The 20,079-nt window shown below is 43.5% G+C and overlaps 1 protein-coding gene across 2 annotated transcripts in view; it reads right to left on the minus strand.

The window, feature by feature from the left end:
• The window catches only part of Atp9b (ATPase phospholipid transporting 9B), a 194,711-nt gene that overhangs the window by 15,988 nt on the left and 158,644 nt on the right, over nt 1-20,079 (minus strand). For both annotated transcript variants that reach the window (XM_021150340.2, XM_021150339.3), the window contains exons 16-25: nt 14,996-15,157; nt 14,216-14,308; nt 12,070-12,153; nt 11,246-11,416; nt 7,461-7,559; nt 5,528-5,617; nt 3,329-3,473; nt 3,048-3,112; nt 2,122-2,277; nt 1,883-1,947 (exon numbers count right to left, since the gene is read on the minus strand). In XM_021150340.2, coding sequence (XP_021005999.1) covers nt 1,883-1,947; nt 2,122-2,277; nt 3,048-3,112; nt 3,329-3,473; nt 5,528-5,617; nt 7,461-7,559; nt 11,246-11,416; nt 12,070-12,153; nt 14,216-14,308; nt 14,996-15,157 — 1,130 coding nt within the window. The remainder of the gene's footprint in view (nt 1-1,882; nt 1,948-2,121; nt 2,278-3,047; nt 3,113-3,328; nt 3,474-5,527; nt 5,618-7,460; nt 7,560-11,245; nt 11,417-12,069; nt 12,154-14,215; nt 14,309-14,995; nt 15,158-20,079) is intronic.

The following is a 20,079-nucleotide window of genomic DNA, read 5'->3' on the forward strand; positions in this document are numbered from 1 at the left end:
GCCATACTTGCTGAACCACTTTTTCATTTGTGTAAATATATCTTGGCTATTCCCAACTTGGGGTTATTTAAATAAAATTTGTATAAACATCTACTACCCTCCCTTCCTTTTTGATATAGGGTCTTACTTTGTAACCAAGATTAGACTGAAACTTACTATATAGTCCAAGTTGGCCTCAATTTGTCCTGATTCGGCCTAGTACGTGCTGGGATTATTTATAGACATGCATCACTCTGCTCAGTTTGTCTCCATTTTTGTGTAGATAATCTGTCACTTCTTTGGCAGTGTCACCACGATAGGTTCTGGTCATCCCGCAGGGGCATATTCACTGTAGCTTCTTCTGCATGCCTGTGACTTGTTGTGCTCTGTGGCCAGCACTTGTGAGCAGCCTCTCTCTACAGTCCTACCTGAGGCTCCTTAGTATAATCCCCTGTTGGATCAAACAGGCTCAGGAGGTTGTGCACATTTTACAAGGCCATAGCTACTAATGGTGGGAAGCAACAAACATGTCTGGGTTTGAGATGTGAGGCCTCCATTCCTTAATTATATCACTTAATGTGGTCAGAAACACACTGGTTTCCCAGAAGCCCACAGTGATCCTTCAAAGAGGGTGGCTGTGCTGTGGTAAGGGACATGCTACTATATGGCAAAGTCCCAGAAGGAGTTTCTGCTTTGATGATGAGGTGAGATGGAAGGAGGCAGAAGCCCAGAGACTCAGCATTCGACAGCAGACTGACAGAGGACAGGTGATTCGCAGATCTTAACAAAGACACAACTCCCCTGTTTTGGCTAAAGTTATTAGGAATTCTGGGAGGGTCACACGCACTTAGGATGCACTTGTACCAGCTTACAGATAAGACCTTGCTCTGTCTCTCCTCTACTGGCCAGGAAGACGGCTGAAAACTGTAGCCAAAGGTGCTGGGCTAGTGTAGTGGAGGACAGCACCCAAGCCAGTCCTTTTCCGTCTCGATCCAGCATGGTCCCAAATCTCCCAGATACTGCTCACTGTTCTCACATGCCACACAGGGAATGCAGATGGAGGTCCGCAAGCAGAGAAACACTAACGTCAGGGATACTTTCCAGGCTCTTTCTGGTTGTAAGATTTGAGGTTTGTGATGTGTCTCAGTGGGCAGATGTGGCAGGGAGAGCTTTTATTTTGTGGTCACACACCAACACTAATACTTCTATGACTTCTAGGTTTAACAACTGATGGATGAGTATGGGAGAAATTACCATTTGTTTACTGAGAAGGAGTCTTTCTCCCTTTTCACACTTGGTTGACAATATCATCTTGGCACATGCACTGCTATGCTTTTGAGGAACTTGTCCAAGGTTTCTCAGTGGCTGTCTCTGAATGCAGGGCTTTGTTGCTGCGAGGGACAGACTTGCCATGTCTCTCCCAGTGCTTTCTATCTCATTTCCTGGTTGGTGGCTGGTCCCATTCCCTCATGGTAAAGTCATATTCCCACTGGGACAGGGCAGGCTCAGAAGGCCTGCAGCTGTGGCCTGCAGCTCCAACCCCTGCTGATGGCAGTGTTGGCATGTGCCCGCCCCTTGGTTCTGCCCCTCTCATTATGCTTCGGGGCCCTTTTATACAACCTCAGATCTGCCGTGGTTCCTGACACAAATTATGGCTTCCCCAAGAATGCAAAGTCTAATGAGAAACTTAGCATAGTCTTCAAAGGCATACGCGTACAGGTGTTTTTCAAGTTTCTTCAAACTTATCATGAGATTTCATAGCAGTTAAGTCATCTTAAATGTTTATATGCAAAGAATTACCCAGAACACCTAAAGCATCACTCAATATGCTCCACATCTCTTTTAAATAAAAGTTCTCACATACAGGAGGCTGAGAGGCACCGAGAACATCTGTTTCACTTACCCTACCATAAGGAATCCCTGGTACAGCGGTACAGATGCAAAGTAGAAGACTGAAGAAAACACAGCCTTAAAAGACAGAACACAGTAAGTTAAACACCAGTGCTACATTTCTCTCATCTTTACAGAGGATCTCACTACAATATAGTGACACCCAGTAAGTCCAGTGTAACTCCCACAACAATGGCACAGCTCGCAGAGAAGCCACTGCCTGCTGAGGCATGGTGGGCATAGGCTTGATACCTGCATGGTGGAGATGATGAGGCCCCTGTGCATGACAAACTGGCCAAGGGCTGCAGACCGTTTGTAGCTGTTCCGTCCGTGCACCATGAGTAGCCTGCCGATGTGTCTGAACTGTGTGATGGAGAAGTCTGCTGCCAGAGAAGCCTGTTTCCCCTCCTGAAGAACCACAAAGAATCTCTGAGAACCACCCAATGCTGTTTTAGAGCTCATATGAATTATGAATTAAGACACTAGGGCAGTGCCTGCTCGACCCCTAGCATTGCCCAGCATGCCATCCATCTGCACCAGACAGTGTGGGTGAGGTAGAGGAGACTGTACTACAACCTGTGCACACACAGACATCAGCTGCTCACAAGAAGGGGCTTTCATCTATTAGCAACACAGAAAATAAGAAGGGAGGGGTGAGCACTGACTATGGGGACACCTAACCCTATTACATGGTTCCAGGCTACTTCAAGACAATTCTCTAAATCATAAATTGAAATAACAATCTACCTCTGATTTTTCAAAGCTATCAAGGAGAATAGAACAGAGCAGCCAAGGGAAAAACCAAAGTCAAGTTCAACAAATTTTTTAGGTCTTGCTGTGTGTATATATGTTTGGGTGACAACAGGAACAATCAAAGTTGACACAAACATCAACTGTGGCTTCGTTGGCAGGAGAAAGGGACACCTCCCCAGAGAATGGAGCACTTAAGCAGGGACAGGAGCAGAGGTGTTAGGGAGGGCCCAGGACAGGCAGACAGGGTAATCAGTGATGCAGGACCTAGGTCATAAGCACAGAGGACCTGACACAGCTCCTAAAGAGACACGCATGCAGCTAGCAAGGCTGCTGAAGGCTGCTAGCTTCCTACTGTTTACCAGCACGCCATGGTGGGGCAGTGAGGACAGAGCATGTGAGCATGTGAGACCAAAGCACAGACCTACCTTCCCTTCAATCCCAATCCCACAGTCAGCAGCCTGGATCATGCTCACGTCATTCCCTCCATCGCCTGAGAGGTACCAAGAGGTGGAGCGTAAATAAAGCAACTTTTTCTTTTGTGTTTTACACTACTGTTAGGGACTATAACAATTTCCTGTACCACAGATGACAACACAATTTGCCTTAAGTTAAAGAGTTGGCTATTTTTCACATTTCACTGTTGACAGGAAGGTAGAACACCATCCCACCACCCACCCACGGGGTGGCTGAAGCTGGGTGGGCTCACCAATGGCACAGGTGCGCTTTCTGGTATGCTGGCGTAACAGGGTCACGATGTGGGCCTTCTGGGTGGGTGAGCAGCGGCAGCAGACCACAGCAGGGCACTGGCAGGCCAGCTCCACAAGTTCATGCTCATAGTACCTCAGGCAGACCTGGGAGACAGTGCTGTGACTCTACTGTCAACACACAACCCTGGGCTCAAGTGGAAGTAGGCAGAATTGTAGGAAAGCCTCAGCCTTCCTCAAGTAAACAGACTCTCATTTTTTGGGTCTCATTCTGGACTATGCCCTTCAAACTTCACAGCGTAACCTGTCCTGGGACAGATGGCTAAGATGGGAAGAAGAGCAGGGTGGCCACGCCCCTGGTAGGAAAGAGTACAGGGTCTCCTAAAAGTACTGCATTGTGCATGGAGAACAGTTCAAACAAAGGGATAAGGTCAGTGGCCACATGACATTCTGCCAGGCTGATATGACCAAATGATGTGTATACTTCCCTGGAACCAGTAGACAACAAATTCTGCCAATATTTGGTTTCAGTGTTTCTCAGGCATGCATGTGGCTGATGAAGATCTTGGTTTGACCTATGATATCAGATACTCAAGGCCCTTCCAAAGTGATAGTTCCAGTTCTTAGTTCTCTGTGATGGTGGAGAAACCTGAAATCCAAAATCTCAGAGCCCTGTCTAATGGGCACAGTTTTATTCATTTTCTAGGAACTCTAGCATTTTCTCGTTATGAAGGACAGGTACTGGAAGAGTGGGTCTTCAGGTTCTGTGGTCCAGAGGGCTGCCAACAGAAGAGAGACCACACACCTAGCTGCCAGATTCATGGTGGGTGGAAGGTGTACCCTCTGCCAGGAAAGGTGGAAAACTCCCTTCTCCAGTTGTAGCTAGGATTCATGCAACCTGCTTGTACCCGTGTGCCTGGGCAGGGTGCTCTTGTTTCCCTGTGCTCAGGGGATGGCGACAGACACCTAACATCATGCTCCAGGACGGCCTTGGAGCCTCCCCTCCCGGCACTCTTACATACGCCAACTGCCTTAACTTCTGTGTCTTATTTTTCTTTTGGTATGGATTTCTCATTATACAACTTTTAATCTCCTGTAAGAGGTACCTTATTGTTAGCTACTTATAAGATGTTTTAGAACACATTAGAAACACATAAGAAAACAAATGAAAGAAACTTAGAAATAGAAATGACTATTTGGAACATATTGAAATATAGAAAACACAAAATGAACGGCATCTTCTGATCTGGAGGTGCTGATCCACCAGTCATAGTCAGCTATGCTGGGAGCTGTCAGCCCCTTACCAAATCTTAAAGGTAGCTCTGAAGACACTGGTGCAATATGCTACAGTATAAGGGTCCTAAGTGTGCTAGGAGGAGGATGGCAGTAGGGAGCACAGGAGAAGCTGGTACCTCAACCATACGTCCATGGAATTGAAAACCACAGAGTTAAGGACAAATAACAGCTGGCTCACTGGCCTCTCCCACATGGGTTTTCCTGCACTCTCCTCTAGGGCGCTTCACTCTGAAGTATCATGAGAATCTGAATAATGCCACAGGCAACCTCTGTACCATGGGTGCAGCTAATAAGGAATGTGTGTTTAAGAAGCAAGATACATATTTTATAAGTTGAGTAGAAAATTACGTAGCATGCCTACTTACAATAGGGAATAACAACAACGTGAAACTAACTGGAGGCCACTAGCTCTTTTCTCAGGTACCATGTGTCTACGTGCACACACCTGAAACACTGGTTTGGACAAACACAGAATACATATTGTGGGCTGAAATGTCTTAGCCACTGGAGACTGATGCTATTAACAATGAGCAGGGGACCCAGAATCAGGACAGGGTCTTGAACTGCTGAACTTAAGCAGCTTCTAGACAGGAAGGGACAGAAGACGAGTCAGGCATGGCCACCACCATGTCCTTAGGACTGAGTGTTCTCACGACTGCCATGACAAGAGTGGCTGGCTAGGCTGCTGAGGAGTACGTTTCACTCACTGGGCTGGAAAGACAGGCAGACACACACTTCATCAGAGGTCAGGCTTAAGAGACAGATGGACCAATAGAATATGGTACACTACCAACCAATCCTATCTTAGAACTAAGATACACACTGATATAGACTGGTCTGACCTCTGGAGACAGTGAGAGATATACAGGCATGTACATAGTCAGCACACACATACTCAGGCTTACCTCCAGAGAATCACCAGATATAACCAGTGCACAGTCATGCTTCCTTCTAAACGCATTTAGCTCCAAATGGGCTTCTCCCCGATTGGTTACCTTCATTGAAGGAAAAAAAAATCACAAATTCAGGTAATAAATAGACATTTTCCAGGAATCCCAGTAGGATCCTTCAGAAACTGTACTTAGAAACTAAAGGTGCTTAGCCTATGAACTAGGTCCTATATGTAGCACAGTCCTTACAGACTCTGCATCTGCACCTCTCACAGAGACTGTTTTCTGGCTTCTGGTCACGAAAGCATGTGAGGGCTACTGCTGATATAAACATTTTTATAAGAATGTAATGACCATGGATTTGCTAGCACTTTCTATAAAATGATTTATTAAATTGGTGTTGGAGTAGGTGGGTTTTGGGAGCAATGTTGAAAATCATTGGCTTATAACATCCCAGACGTAGTTTCAGAGAATGATAAACTGGAATACCAGGGCCCAAAGAAGTTGAGTTTTCCTCTCTCGCCACACACCAAGTAAGAGACAAATTATACAGATTGGGGCTTCATTTAAACATGTTTCTTCATAATAAATGGAGTAATACGAAAATAATTTCATGAAGTTGTTTCTGTGGTCTCTACCATGAATTTCAACCCCGCCCATCCGTTTCTGCTTAATGTCTAGAGAAGTAAGCAATCTAAAGGGCAAACCAATCAAGCTGTTACTCTGAAATACTAATTTTAGAGTGAAAATATCCCAGGAATCAATGCACTGGCTTTGCACATGCTTTCTGTGAAGATTTTATGGGGCATAAAAGAAATGATATAGGAGTGAAATAAATTAAAAGTTTCACATGATCCAAATTAATCTCCGACTCATCTTTAAGTAGGTAGGTTTTATTGTGAAAATTTTAATTTGTGGTGCTATAACTCTGAAAAGTCAACAAAAATTGATCGGAAGTTTTATCAGAAGCATTAATAATTTAATTGCAAATAGTAGTCTGCAGGGCATAATTTGAGATTCTGATGTTTCAAAATAAAATACATTTACATGTAAATGATACTGAAATAACCATTTCTGTAGGTGCAAGCATTTTATTCAGACAGCTACAGACACATGGTGTCTGTCTACCCACCATCAATCATGACCCAAGGAACTTCTACTTCTTGTTTGAATTAAACTCATCATTACTAGTATGTACAGTAAACACATGAGTTCAGGTCTCTTCTATCACTTTCTCTGTGCAGTTACAGAGGAACTTTTAATCTGAGATGGCAGTGGGCTAGAGGTGCTTCTGCTCTATATCTAGCCTTGTCTCACAGGAACAACCTCTGTACCAGTAGTCCAGGTCAGGTAATAAATAGACATTTTCCAGGAATCCCAGTAGGATCCTTCAGAAACTGTACTTAGAAACTAAAGGTGCTTAGCCCATGAATGGAATATTAATGGAATATATGCTTAAAAAGCAACATACATTCTTTATAAGTTGAGGAGAAAATTATTTAGTATATCTACTTAAAATAGGGAGTAACAAAAAATGAAAAGTATAGGAGAAAAATGCTTTCCAACTAGCAGCTTGTTTATCATCAAAATATATCTCAAAGTCATTCACCATGTGTTTATAGAGGAAGAAACATCTCCAACATTGATTTTTAAAAGATATCCAGCAGCTACTGTATATACACTTCAATTGTAGGATAAAATATTCAATGATTTAGCTGCATGTGGTGGTGTACACCATTATTTAATCTCAGTACTTGGAAGGCAGAGTCAGGTGAATCTCTGAATTCAAGGCCAGACTGATCTACAGAGGGAGTTCAAGGACAGCCAGAACTACACAGAGAAACCTTGTATCGGGTAGGGGAATCATAAAACAAAATAAACTTCAACCCTTCAAACAAACAAAAAAAAATTCACTTAACAATTCAAAGTGATTTAGAAATCTACTTACTGGTCTGAAAACATGAATGTCTTGTGTTCTGGACACCAAGTGTGAGCTTTTGGCAATGCAAGTAGCTGTTTCCAGTTTATCGCCTGTTAGCATCCAAATCTATAAAATAATTGAAGCATGTGAACTTTAATACTGCATGTCTATTTCTTTAAAGTAGCCCTGTGCACAGATGTTTGCACACCACATTTACAGGATTTCTCCACAGGACAAGATGAAGCAAGACAAGTACCCTGAGTCAATGGAGAAATGACACGTGATCTCTTTTCTGATTCTTAAAACAGAGACAAATTCTGACAAGGTCCTCAAGGATGTTATGCTAGACACAAAAGGACAAACACCATGTAATTCCACACACAGGCAGTCCAGAGAAACCATATACAGAGGGAGAAGGGGTGGGAGCTTAAGCAGGCAAGTTTCAGGTTGGAAAAATGGAGAGCTATGCAGATGGTGACAGCAATGGCTGCAGAAAATGAACTCAACTGTGTGCCTAAAAGTGGCTAAAGGCCAACTATGGTTGTGTGTTTGTACTGACTTGTTTAGGGAGAGTAAGTCAGAAAGTGCTACCCAGACATACAGCTGAGACTAATGCAGACGCCTGCAGATGTGAGGAAGTAGTGCAGACCAGAAGAGCACACATAGTTCATAGCACTGTTTCAACACAGTTCTTCAGCTAGGAAGTCAAGTTCAAGCAGGCCAATGGACCAGGACAAACCAAAATGTACTGATAAATATCACATAAAGCATCAAACTGCTATTCCAACATTTAAAAACTGCATACATACAGACACACTGTGAAGGTATACAGTCTGACTCTGACTGCTTAAACTGTGGGTCGGGATTTCATATGTGGTCACATAACTAACTACTTGTGAGGGATGCTGTACAACTATGGCACCAAAGACATCTCTGAACAGGCAATAACCAAAGAGTAACTTAGAATCAAGTGCATAAAGAAGCTGCAATGCTTCTGGCAGTGCTTGCTGGGATGTCCTGCAGTCCTGTTCTCACCACACAACACACTGTTGTGTCCTGTGCATGCCCTGTGCTATGGAACATCCAGGAGCACTGTCTCAAATTCTGTGGTTTGGGCTTCAGACTATTGAACGTTATGAAGCATAGCAGCTTACTGTACAAACTTTTTACTTGAAAACATGATTTAATTGTGAAAATAAAGACCTCTAATATAAGACTGTCATTCTTCAGCATGTAAGTAGTATGTTTGCACTGTACTGTCAGAATGTTTTAAAAATCGTTTGCATTGCTGATGTGAGTTTCATTAAAAAAATTGTTCAATTTTGGCTTGGATTTGGGACAGAATTTCCAATTTCTAAAATCATCCTAAATGAAACTCTGCCCCTGTACAATGCATTTACTATAAAGTGGCATTCACAACTGAAATAGTTGTGTTGACAATGCTCTATACATACTGCTGTATCAGTCAGCCACGATTTAATTATATTAAAATATGGACATTGATCTCATTAGTATGTAAATTTACTTTTTGTGTTTAATGAATGGTAAAATCAAATGACTAAAGAATTATTTTAAAATAAATTTATCACTTATCATCAGTAAATATTTGATTTTTAATTCTGTTTAGGTTAGTGATTCTCAACCTACCTAAGGCTGAAACCCTTAATACAATTCTTCATGTTGTAGTGACCCTCCCAACATAAACTTACTTCATGGCTACTTCATAACTGTAATTTTGATACTGTTATGAATCGTAACATACATATCTGATATGTGATCCTCAAAGTGGTTGCCACCCACAGGTTGAGAACCATTGACTTAGGGTCATGTAAAAACAGTCTCTCAGGCAAAAAGGGATCATGAATGGAAAAAGTTTTAAAAGCCCAGGACTATAAAGCACTAAAATAATCAGGGCATTTATACAGAGGGGCAAACAGCCCTGCTTTACTAATTTCATCATCATCATCAGAGCCTCTCAGATCCTTTATCCTGTAGAGAGATACATTTGTGGGAACAGGAAATAGAGACACCCGTGTGGCATACTGATTACTCTAGTGCTGCTGTGTCTCATCAGCAAGCTTTACTGTACCTCCAATGATAAAATATTCCTATGATAAACCGAGTAAGCATAGTCTGCACTGCCACTGCTGAGCAACCTCTGTCAATGAGCAAACAGGGAGACACGGCTGATAACCACTACGCTCCCTGCTTCAGAGTGGGGTCCAGTCAGGTGGTGCCCGAGAAGAGTTAAGAGGGCAAGGTTATAGAGATAGGTCATGAGTCCAGAATTACTACCACTACCTGAAGTTCTATACCAAGGACCTTTATTACTTTAAAACAGATAAGCTAGCATGTACAGTTACAAAACAGATTGTAGGTCATTTGAAACAGTCAGGTCATCTGCCCCTAACTAACCATTTCTTCCCCTGGCGTTTTGGCTGCAGGCATGACTGAGTGTGGATGCCTGAGATGCTGAGTGTCAACTGCTTCCCAGCTGTGAGCTCCGGCTTGCTGATGCTCTGTCATGAGTGCAGCCTCTGTGTGCCATCTGCTGCCACTAAAGCTGATAACACCTCTTGCCAGGCCTCTTCTCACAATGCTCAGAACCAGTTGGACAATCAAGGTAGAGCTGAGAACCACTGTTCCTCTGACTTTCTCTCCCTCATCTGGCTGCAGTGTTTTTCTTTCAAAGCCAAGTGGTACGTTTCCCATATCAGCTTCAAAATTAGTTTCAAATCCTTGAGGTAGAGCCAAAATAAATGTTCTGTTAGCTGCTAAGAAAGCAGCTGCTAAGAAAGCAGCTAACAGAACCTAACCCCTAACCCTACCCTGGCCCTAACCCTAAACCCAAGAAGACAGTTTCCACAAACTAAAACTTATCCTCTAAATGCTAGACTTAGCCATAGAGAGCTGGCTGAGGAAGAGGACGGCAGTGCAGCAGGAAGGGAAAATGTCTCCAGGGAAAGGGCTACCCTGGAAACCAACTCCACTGGGAAAGGGACTGACCCTCACAATTCACAGGAATGCTGGTCAGCTGGACTCCCGCAGACACTGTGTTTCAATGGCCAGTTTGCACAAGGGAACAGCTAGGAAGCTAGGCACTGTGTGGGAAAGGGAGGACCTGGGAGAGAAGGCAAGGACCTGAGAGCTATGCAGTAGCCACATAGTCACGTGTGCTGACATGGAGTGCAGGGACAAAAGCACTTCTGCCCCTGCGTCAGCATTCACTTGTGGCTGGGCACTTCTCACTGTGGGCCCTTCCATCTGACTCTGGGGACGGACACACACTGCTTTAGAAGCACAGTGGAGCTGAGCAGATAGGAGCTTCTGAATGGCCCTGCCTAATAACTGTCTATGCCAGCTCTAGAGTGGACGGTGACTCAGTGTGAGGAGTCAGCAGCAGAGGAAGCTCAAAGCCTGCTGGACACTGGGCATCTCCTGCACCCAACTCCTCCCTAACTAGTGCCGCTTGCAATGCAGTGCCGACCCTTGACTGAACTCAAGGCCTACAGATGCTTCCTAGGTGATTTCTTATGGGAAGTATGTATACGAGATGCTTCAGGAAGGTCTGGCGTAGGTTCTGACAGTGAACAGAAGGTGAGGAAACAATCACCGAGGCGAGTGCAGAGCCGCAGGAAGCCGACAGGCCCCAGACTACTCTCAGCAAGTACACCTGTCATGGGGACGGACAGATCAGAGCCCTGCTTCAGAAAGGCTATGCTGTCTTGAACATGGAAAGAGAGCCAGAGAGAAGGGGCACTGTGCTAGTTGGATTCAACAAGAGTTTAGCAGTCAGAGGTTGCATGCTGTACCTTGATCCCTGCATTGCGCAGCATCTCTAGTGTGGGCCTCACATCAGCTTGCAGCTGGTCCTCCACCCCAGTGAGGCACAACAGCTCCATCTCTCTCTCCAGGCTTTCTACAACAGCAGCGACTTTCAGAGCCCGGTCATGGATGCTCAGTTTGGCTTGACTGTATCGGCTCTGAGGACAAGGGAACAGGTACACAAGTATGTGCATCCTTCATGGCTTGACTTACACAGTTGCACTCTATCAGCTCTGAGGGCACAATGAGGCGACCATGTGTGTATACACTGTGTAGTGTGCACCAGGTCTTGGGGATCAGGTGACCTGTTCTGTCTATCTATGCTTTGTATACGTGCTCTGAGTATTTAGTAATTATTACTACATGAACTCAGGGTAAATTTTCCCTACTATGGAAACCTGAAGTCCTCATGAGTCACGACACATCCTGAGCAATGACATCATGTTAAAGAGCTTCAGATTCTGGGGCATTTGGGATTTAGGGGGCTTGGGTAGCTAAACCTGTCAACCTGTCGTTTGTGCAAATCTTCCATAATCCACACAGCTGCAATGTCTACAGCACCTGTGTTTTCAAGAACAGCAGTGAGGGATGAGACACTCTCAGCTTCTGCTGAGGAGATGGAATTACTTGCCTTCATGGACACTCATTCCCCGCCCCCCCCCCCCCCTTAAGAGGAGGGAGGAAGATAGTCCATGCCCCAAACTTCAGAAACACTGGCCTTATACTTGCACAGGAAGATTGGCCTTCATGGAGAAAACAAAGTTTTCATAAGGAGGAAGAGCCTTGAGTGATGAGGAATGATGCAGCTCACCTCAAAATCCTGGTATTGCTCTTCTGTCAGAGTCCTCTTGGCTACCACAAGGGTTCGCAGGCCCTCTCGTGCCATGTTTCCACACTGTAAAGAAAGGGCTCTTATTTGTGGCTCTCAGAGAATCTAGACTGATGCATTGGAGCCTGGAGACCCCCACAACAATCGCAGGCAGTGTTGCAGTCTGGTCCCCACTTACCTGTAGGCCACTACAAGGAAGCAGGGCCACTTCAAGGGAAGCTAGAAGAAACATGCAGAATGTGTCTTCAAGTTGTCCCTACCACAGTGTCCCAGCCCACAGGAGGGCTACTCTAAGTGCGCCACTAAGGGGGCAAGGAAGAAACCAGACCGAGATCTAAGATGGGTGGGCCTGACAACCACAGCAGCCTGTGCTCCTGGGCAAAGCATCGGACTGCTTCAGTTTCATCACAGAAATTGCTTCAACAGGGCTGTAATATTAGTCCACTGTATAAAGTCACATGCCAGTGTCTGGCAGAAGTACAGTACCACACACATGCACAGGGTTGATCACACAGGGTAATCCCTTCGACACTCCAGGTCTCGGGCTCAGGTCTTAATTGGACAAGGAAGGAGGAGGCCTTAGATGAGTTAATATCCTATTTATATAGTGAATGGGAAATGGAAATACATTCAATAGGTACATGAAAATATGGTCTTGCAAACTTTATATGTCCCAGTACAGGGGACTTCAGGCCCAAGAAGTGGGAGGGGGTGGGTAGGGGAGCAGGGCGGGGGAAGGGTATAGGGGACTTTTGAGATAGCATTTGAAATGTAAATGAAGAAAATATCTAATAAAAATATTGGAAAAAAAGAAAAAATATGCCAACCCATTTACCGTGCCATAATATCATTACAATAAAATACTATTTACCCCTATTAAAAGTGGAAAAGTTTTAGCTGGGGCTAAGGTAAAGAAAGAGGATTTGGGGTACAATGCTGGTTGTGTTCTAGGAACACCTGTTTGAAGGCAGCTGGTGACTCACTTCAGAAACTAAATTGCTCCAATGGCATCAATCCTACAGCTAGACACGCCACCTATACTTGTAAACAAACACTGTGACTTCCAAACAAAGGGGTCACTGCCAGGCTATATAGATATGCATATCGGTAAACACCCCCAGGAATTTTGCTAAAATATCATTTTGCTTTGCTTTTAATAAAGTGAAAGGCTTTGAGACTACAACAAAATTATAACAAACATACCGGTGGTAGAGGCAAAAGATTTATCTATGGAAAGAAAATACAATGTTGTGCACATAAATGTGCACAGGGCTTTAATGAAGTTATCTTTCTGAACAGCAATCTGACATTGTCTGTCTGTGGCAAGACATTTATTGATTTGACCTCATAAAGCTAAATAAATTAAACAAGTATTTTACAATTAATTGCATGTCATTATGACCAAAAGTAATTTTTATGGCATTTTACTAGGTCTTCAGGGAGTTTAATTTATTCATGTCTCTGATTAAATCAAACTGGCCTGAAGGAGATATTGATTCATATTGCCAAGACCATCGTGAATATCGGGTGTGGCTGCTGTGCTGACAGACCATGTCTGAGGTCTGAGTGGAACAAGAACAAGGCACCTGCAGTCGTGTGCACAAAGGAGAAGAGAGCTGGTCACAGTCCTAGCCACCTCAGTCTCACTTTGGAACCCAATTACTAATCAATACACAACTCTAACAGTGACTATTAAATCTCACGAGGCGAACTACAAATATATTGTTCAGGAATAATAATATAGGACTGCTTAAGTCTGTATCTTTTTTTCTGTTTTCTTTTTTAAAGAGAACAAATTAGCAATATTAAGCCTAATTTGTTAGATATCCAATACTATTTTAGACCTACTTTTATATATCTGCACATTTAATATATTAAATAAAAACAGCAATTATTTCTATAGGAGTAGAATAACTAAGCAGGATTCTTAGCCTTTATGTATATGTACTTGGAAGGAACTGTAAGTATTTAGAGCAATTTAGTGAGAGAGAAATATCATCCTTGGTCACGAATGCTGCTTGAAGTGGTGACAACAGTGTTTCGAGTATGGGAAGGGACTACTTTGCTGTCAGTGCCTTAGAAAGCTTCATGAAGACATTTTGTACAGTGCTGGGAATAACATGCTTACCTCCTCTTCTAGCCAATCATTGTACTGGACAATGGTGGACATTGCGACATCAGCACCTTTCATATAGAATGTAATTTCTGCTGTGGATTCATCCTGTAGTAGAGTAAAAATAAACAGAGACAGCTGGGCTGAACTGCTTCTTGTAAATAGCCACTGGACTGAAGAAGATGCTCCTGTGTCGGAGAGAACGTACCGGGGGCTTTCTCTGCAGAAACTGTTCTAACATGGCAGTGCAGTGAGAGCCAAAGTTGGCAAACACCTGAGAGGCAGCACTGTAACTCTTGACATAGTCTGGTCAAGCATAAGTAGTAACTCTCTCCCGTTTCTCAAGTGTGACAGAATGCTCACTGCTTAACAAATGGAATTGCAAAATACAATTTTGGTACTGAGTAAGATAACTTTAATAAAGGTATGTATCAGTAACTTTGTGAACATAAATCATGCTAAGCAATTTCTGTTGAGGACAAACAATTTTAATTAAAAAAATTACTACTACTGTCTTTTAATTGTTCTGCTTCAGTATCCCCAGGAGAGTGACTTTATCAATCAGAGTCACACCAGCTTCTCAGCTCATACAGTATTAGCTGTTGTTTGTGGTCCCCCCCCCCCGTTTTTAAGAAAATAATAAAGCACACCTGTTTTTAAGAAAATAATAAAGCACAAAGTGTTTGAGTAAATATTTGACTTTGAAAATTTCTGGGGTAGTTTCTGTATTTACTTAGCAAGCCTGGAAAATGACTGATGACTGGAGTGTGGGTGCAGCCGTAAGTCATGACGTACTCTGACTATGATGCCCATCCGCTTGCTCTCAGAGGTGAAGGGGAACATCTGTAGGATGCAGTAGGTCAAGACCTGGCCACTGGGGGTCTTCAGCTGCATGGAAGCAAGATCCCTGCTGACCAGAGTGAGCCCAACACTCTCTGTCCATCGCACCAATGCCACCTGGAGAGAGCAGAATGGATGAGAAACAACTGCCTAGGGATCATTAAACAAAGAAACACACAGCATACTAGTATGCAAAAGGTCTGCTGAGGCACAACTGATGCAGAGAAACTGATAACATTTCCTTTCTCTCCCACAAACTTTAACAAGTAAACGATATATATATATATGTGTGTGTATACATGTATATATGTATACATGTATATATGGATATACATGTATACACACACACACACACACACACACATCATTTACTGCAGACCATTCTGCACCATAAAGACTGTTTTGCAATGTGTACTGACTGAGTCCCAAACCCAGATGGCATTAGATCCTATGAAAAAAAATCGCTTATCCACCCTGGAGCTGAGTTTCATGGTTTGTCTCAATTCATCACCCATAGTTCTACCAGCTTCAAAGGAGACAACAGTTCTGTACACTCTTTAACCTCCTTTTCCTAGTAGAAAAGATAAGCTGATACCCGTTAAACGAACCCATGATAATAAACATCAGGGTGTCCACATTATAGCTACAAATGCCAAGCCTGCCGGAGGTCATCCGGTTGCAGTGATCCAACACCTTGGCTTAAAGTAACCTGAGGAAAGAGCTGACTTGGCTTACACACCAGGTCACCAGCTAGCAAGGTGGAAAGTCAGGGCAGGAGCACAAGGCAGGAACCATGGAGGAGCACTGCCCGTTGGCTCACTCTGTGGCTTGTTCACGTGTGACAGCTTTCTAATACAGCCCAGCACCACCTATGTGTGGATGGTATCACTCACAGTGCCTGGGCCTTGCAGCATCAGTTAATAAGACAATCCCTTACAGATATGCCTGCAGACCAATATTATAAAAATTTACTCACTTGAAACTCTATTTCAGGTGATTTTAGTCTGTGTCAAGTTGACAGTTAATGATAGTTAGGAAAGAGACAACAGCAAAGTAGAAGACCAGCTTGGGCTCTGAGTCTCAATTATAACTGAGACACCCAGCAGCTCTGTGACCAATTCTTTATCTAGGTTTGCTTTCCACTATTATGTGAAAAAGATACTTGCAAAGTGTCCTAAGGCTGAAATGATATAAGCAAATTCCTGGCATATGCAAGTGCTCAAACTTAGGAGCTATTCTTGTTTATAGTTATTTATTATAAATTAAAAATATTAATGGCAAAATTAACTTTAAGCTAATACATGTAGTCTTTTAAGGCTGTTTTTCAAGAAAAGAGGTTATTTTTAAAAGCAATCTCATTATAAGACAGCTAAAACAGTATATAACCTTATCAGCAACCAAAGAGACACAAGCACAGCCCAGCAAGGCCATAGCTTCCTTCAGTGCTCTTGGGTGGGTGAGTGGGGGGAGGTGGGGTATTGGGGGGTGTCCCCCTTGCTTTTGTCTTGAAGGTAAGGCTTAGCCAGCTGTCAGGAATGCACAGCATGAGCCTCTGTTTTCAGTTTTACCACCACTGTGCAGCCAGTGTTTTATTTAGGCTTTGGGAACTCAAGAAATCTCAAGAAAACTTAAATTCTGTGTTATGCCAGGTATCATTAATTCAATATTAGTGTCTTGTGACAGTCACAGGACACCATGCCTACCCCTAAGAAACAATGCAGTAAAGCTTCCAGTAAGAGATCAAGAGTTTATGCAAATGGTGGCCTCAGGGAAACTGGTGAGGATGAGAGCTTCAGAGGAAGGGGGTCCCTGAGCAGGATGCATGTGTGGTTACAAGACAAGGGTCAGCCCTCAATCCTTTGGTACAGAAACTATTTTCATTTTGTGGGGAGATCAGAAATAATTTTAAAATCAGGGACTCTAGGTAATGTCCAGAAACTCAGTTGTAAAATATTTTCAAAAAAGTTTTTTTCTTTCTTTTCTTTTTTGACTCTGGAATGGAAAGCTGTTACATACCCTTAGTGCTGAGAGCTCCCAGGGCACACAGCAGGCACATGCTTTAAGAGAGAAGATCCTGCACAAGAGACTGGGGCAAAGGGAAGCACTGTAGTTCACAGCAACCCTACTGAAGGCAGATGGAATGCTTTCTACCCTGTGGACTGCTGGGATATGACAGACATGGTCAACAGGCCTATAGCCACACTGTAGGCTTTATGCAGTCTCTCCTGGGGTCTGCATGCTCTTCCATAACACTTCCTAACAGTGATCTGCACAAGTATGAGGATTGCTTTAGATTATAATCACACAGATTTAGGCAGTTATAAGTTACCAGTCACAAATTATATGTAGGTAATGCATCAGGGAAAATAACTATCTTCATTACAATGTTTTGATACTTTTAAAATGTTTACATAGTGGAGTTAGCCTATGATACATTGGGTAAAACCATGATCAAATTGTAATATATACTCAGCAGGCTAGACTAGAAAAGAAGATCTGACAGATCATCAAGTTAGAGTAAACTCAAGCCCTGACCTTCTATCGGTCTGACCTGGCCGGCCCTCAGCTCATCACTGTGCTCCACCTTTCTGGATTTGAAGAGTGTACTGTTTTGGATACACACAGAAATTTGTCTCATTAATTTGAGTCCCCCTTTCCCCTCTCTACATACAATTGACAGTTGTCCCCTTTTGTAAATAAGCATAGATTCAGTAAATTATGACTTCTGTAAGTTTTGCTAGTCTTAGTAAGATTTCTGTGACCGTGTCCTAGAAGATAAATCATACAAACAGTAACAGAATTCTTAGTGCTTGCCAAGTACTGTGAGAAACTGTCATCTAGAAACTATTTGCTTTGTGATTTCCTGTTTGTGAGGAATCAACTAAAGATTTCTCTTCTAAGGATGCCTCTCACAAGACTGCCGAGTCATTCTACCTTTGTGGCCTGTCACCTTTACTGAGGGCAGGGATGTAAGCATCAGAAGACTGAATGTGGACCTGCATGACTGAATGTGTCTATGAAAATCAAATAGCTTTCTAGGCCCAGGTCTTGGGGTACTTTGCAGCACAGCAACAGCAGCATGCCCTACCCTTTCAGCATTGGTGGTGTTTGCTGGCTGAGATGACACCCACCATGCTCAACAGTGTGCTACAGTAAGTTGGAATCATAACTCTTACTGCAAGCCCTCGGGGTTGAGAACACAATGAGTAGCACCTGCCAGTGATCTGGCACTATAACCAAGAGCATCAGCAACCTGCCCCAAACCACAGCATCAAAGACGGCATGTAGATGTTAGCAATCCCATCTAGGAGAGCCTGGCACCTGACCACACTGTCTCTTCCTACCCAAGACAATGACTCTCTAAGTTGCAAATGATCTAATATGCCAAGGTTAAATTTCAATTCACAGTGACAGGTTACTATTACACCGTGACCCGTAAATTGCATCTTTCCGTGAATACCCTATCATCTCACAGTGCCCCACTACAGTCAGGACCAGGCTTTCTATATTTGGTGACTCACATCTGTTTATTATTTAGTTTATGCCTGGCTTCGCAGTTCCTTTGAGTTCGGAGCTTATAACGAAATTAAGTTTATCTCCTTACACCTAGCCCAGCACTCCACCCAGGTTTCGTCACCCTGAGGATGACAAATCCATATCCAGCCAAGCAAACAAAGGGGTTACATTTTCTGCAACACAGAAACTTTAGTTACTGTCCAATATAACCACCTTGCTATCGGGCAGAATTCTTCTGATAGTGTAAAGTTAAACAAGTGACTCCAGAGGGAACAGCCTCGCAGCAGAACCTTGGTGCTCACCGTCATCTAGGTTGATCTTTCCCCTAACAAATCCAGTGGCCAACTCCCAGGGACTCACAGCCCATCCTCAGCAGCTCTCCAGCTCCAGGAGGAGCTTGGAACCCGGGTGTGTTACTGGAGAACTACGTAGCAAAGGAGAGCCCCAGTGAACTCTCTCTGTGTGTCTGAAGTAGACTGAGGTGTTCTTTTTAGGACTAGCATCTGAGGACAGTGAAGAGTAAAACAGAAGGCCGGGCGTGGTGGCTCATGCCTTTAATCCCAGCACTTGGGAGGCAGAGGCAGGTGGATTTTTGAGTTCGAGGCCACTCTGGTCTACAAAGTGAGTTCCAGGACAGCCAGGGCTACAGAGAAACTCTGTCTCGAAAAACCAAAAAAAAAAAAAAAACCAAAAAAAAAAAAAAAAAAGAGTAAGACAGAAGCAAAGAAGCTTTTGGTGGCAATGGCGCAGCTAGATTCTATCTTCCTCCTACAGACTCAAACAACTGAAAATACACACGTTGGGGACTGGGGATGAGCCTCAGTTATAGAAGATTTGCCCCACACCAATAAAATAAAGTAAAGCATGCTTGAGGAAAGCAGTCCAGCATGCACCTAAGAAATAGATTACTCTATCAGATGTGTTTGTAAGTTTGAGGGACCGTGGTCCTCTTCAGGTTTTAACCTGGATCCTTAGAGAGATTACTGATCCTAAGACTAGAGCAAAAATATACATAAGGTGTGCCTGTAGCATCTCTATATGTACATAAAGCAAGGCAATGTTTGATATGGAAAGTAGCACGGGAGAGGGGATTAAACAGGTATAGAGCAAGTATCCAGGAATCCATTGTGAGAAGTAAATGGTTGATTAAATAAATTAAAGAGCATGGGGAACTCCCTCTTGCAAAAGCATACTTTATAGACTAAACCCACAGGGGAAGTGTACAGGTCTCCTTTTGATACAGGCTGTGTGCACAGGAACTTCCAGACCAAGAATACAGGTTTGTTTTGTTTTTTTTGTAGGCAGGGTCTCTCTATAACTCTAACTGTCCTGGAACCAAGCTAGCTTCAAATTTACAGAGATCCTCCTGCCCCTGCTTCCCAGATGCTGGGATTAAAGGTGTGCACCATCCCGGACAGCCGTCCATGAATGCAGTGTCAAATGAAGAAATATAAGGGAACCCTTCAGTGGAGACACCTGACAAACACATATGCGCCACGGGTCCAAGAGCAGCACCGTGGGAT

The sequence above is a fragment of the Mus caroli genome, unplaced genomic scaffold (assembly GCF_978045245.1).
Source record: "Mus caroli unplaced genomic scaffold, Mus_caroli_1 scaffold_19, whole genome shotgun sequence".
Taxonomy (NCBI): Eukaryota; Metazoa; Chordata; class Mammalia; order Rodentia; family Muridae; genus Mus; species Mus caroli.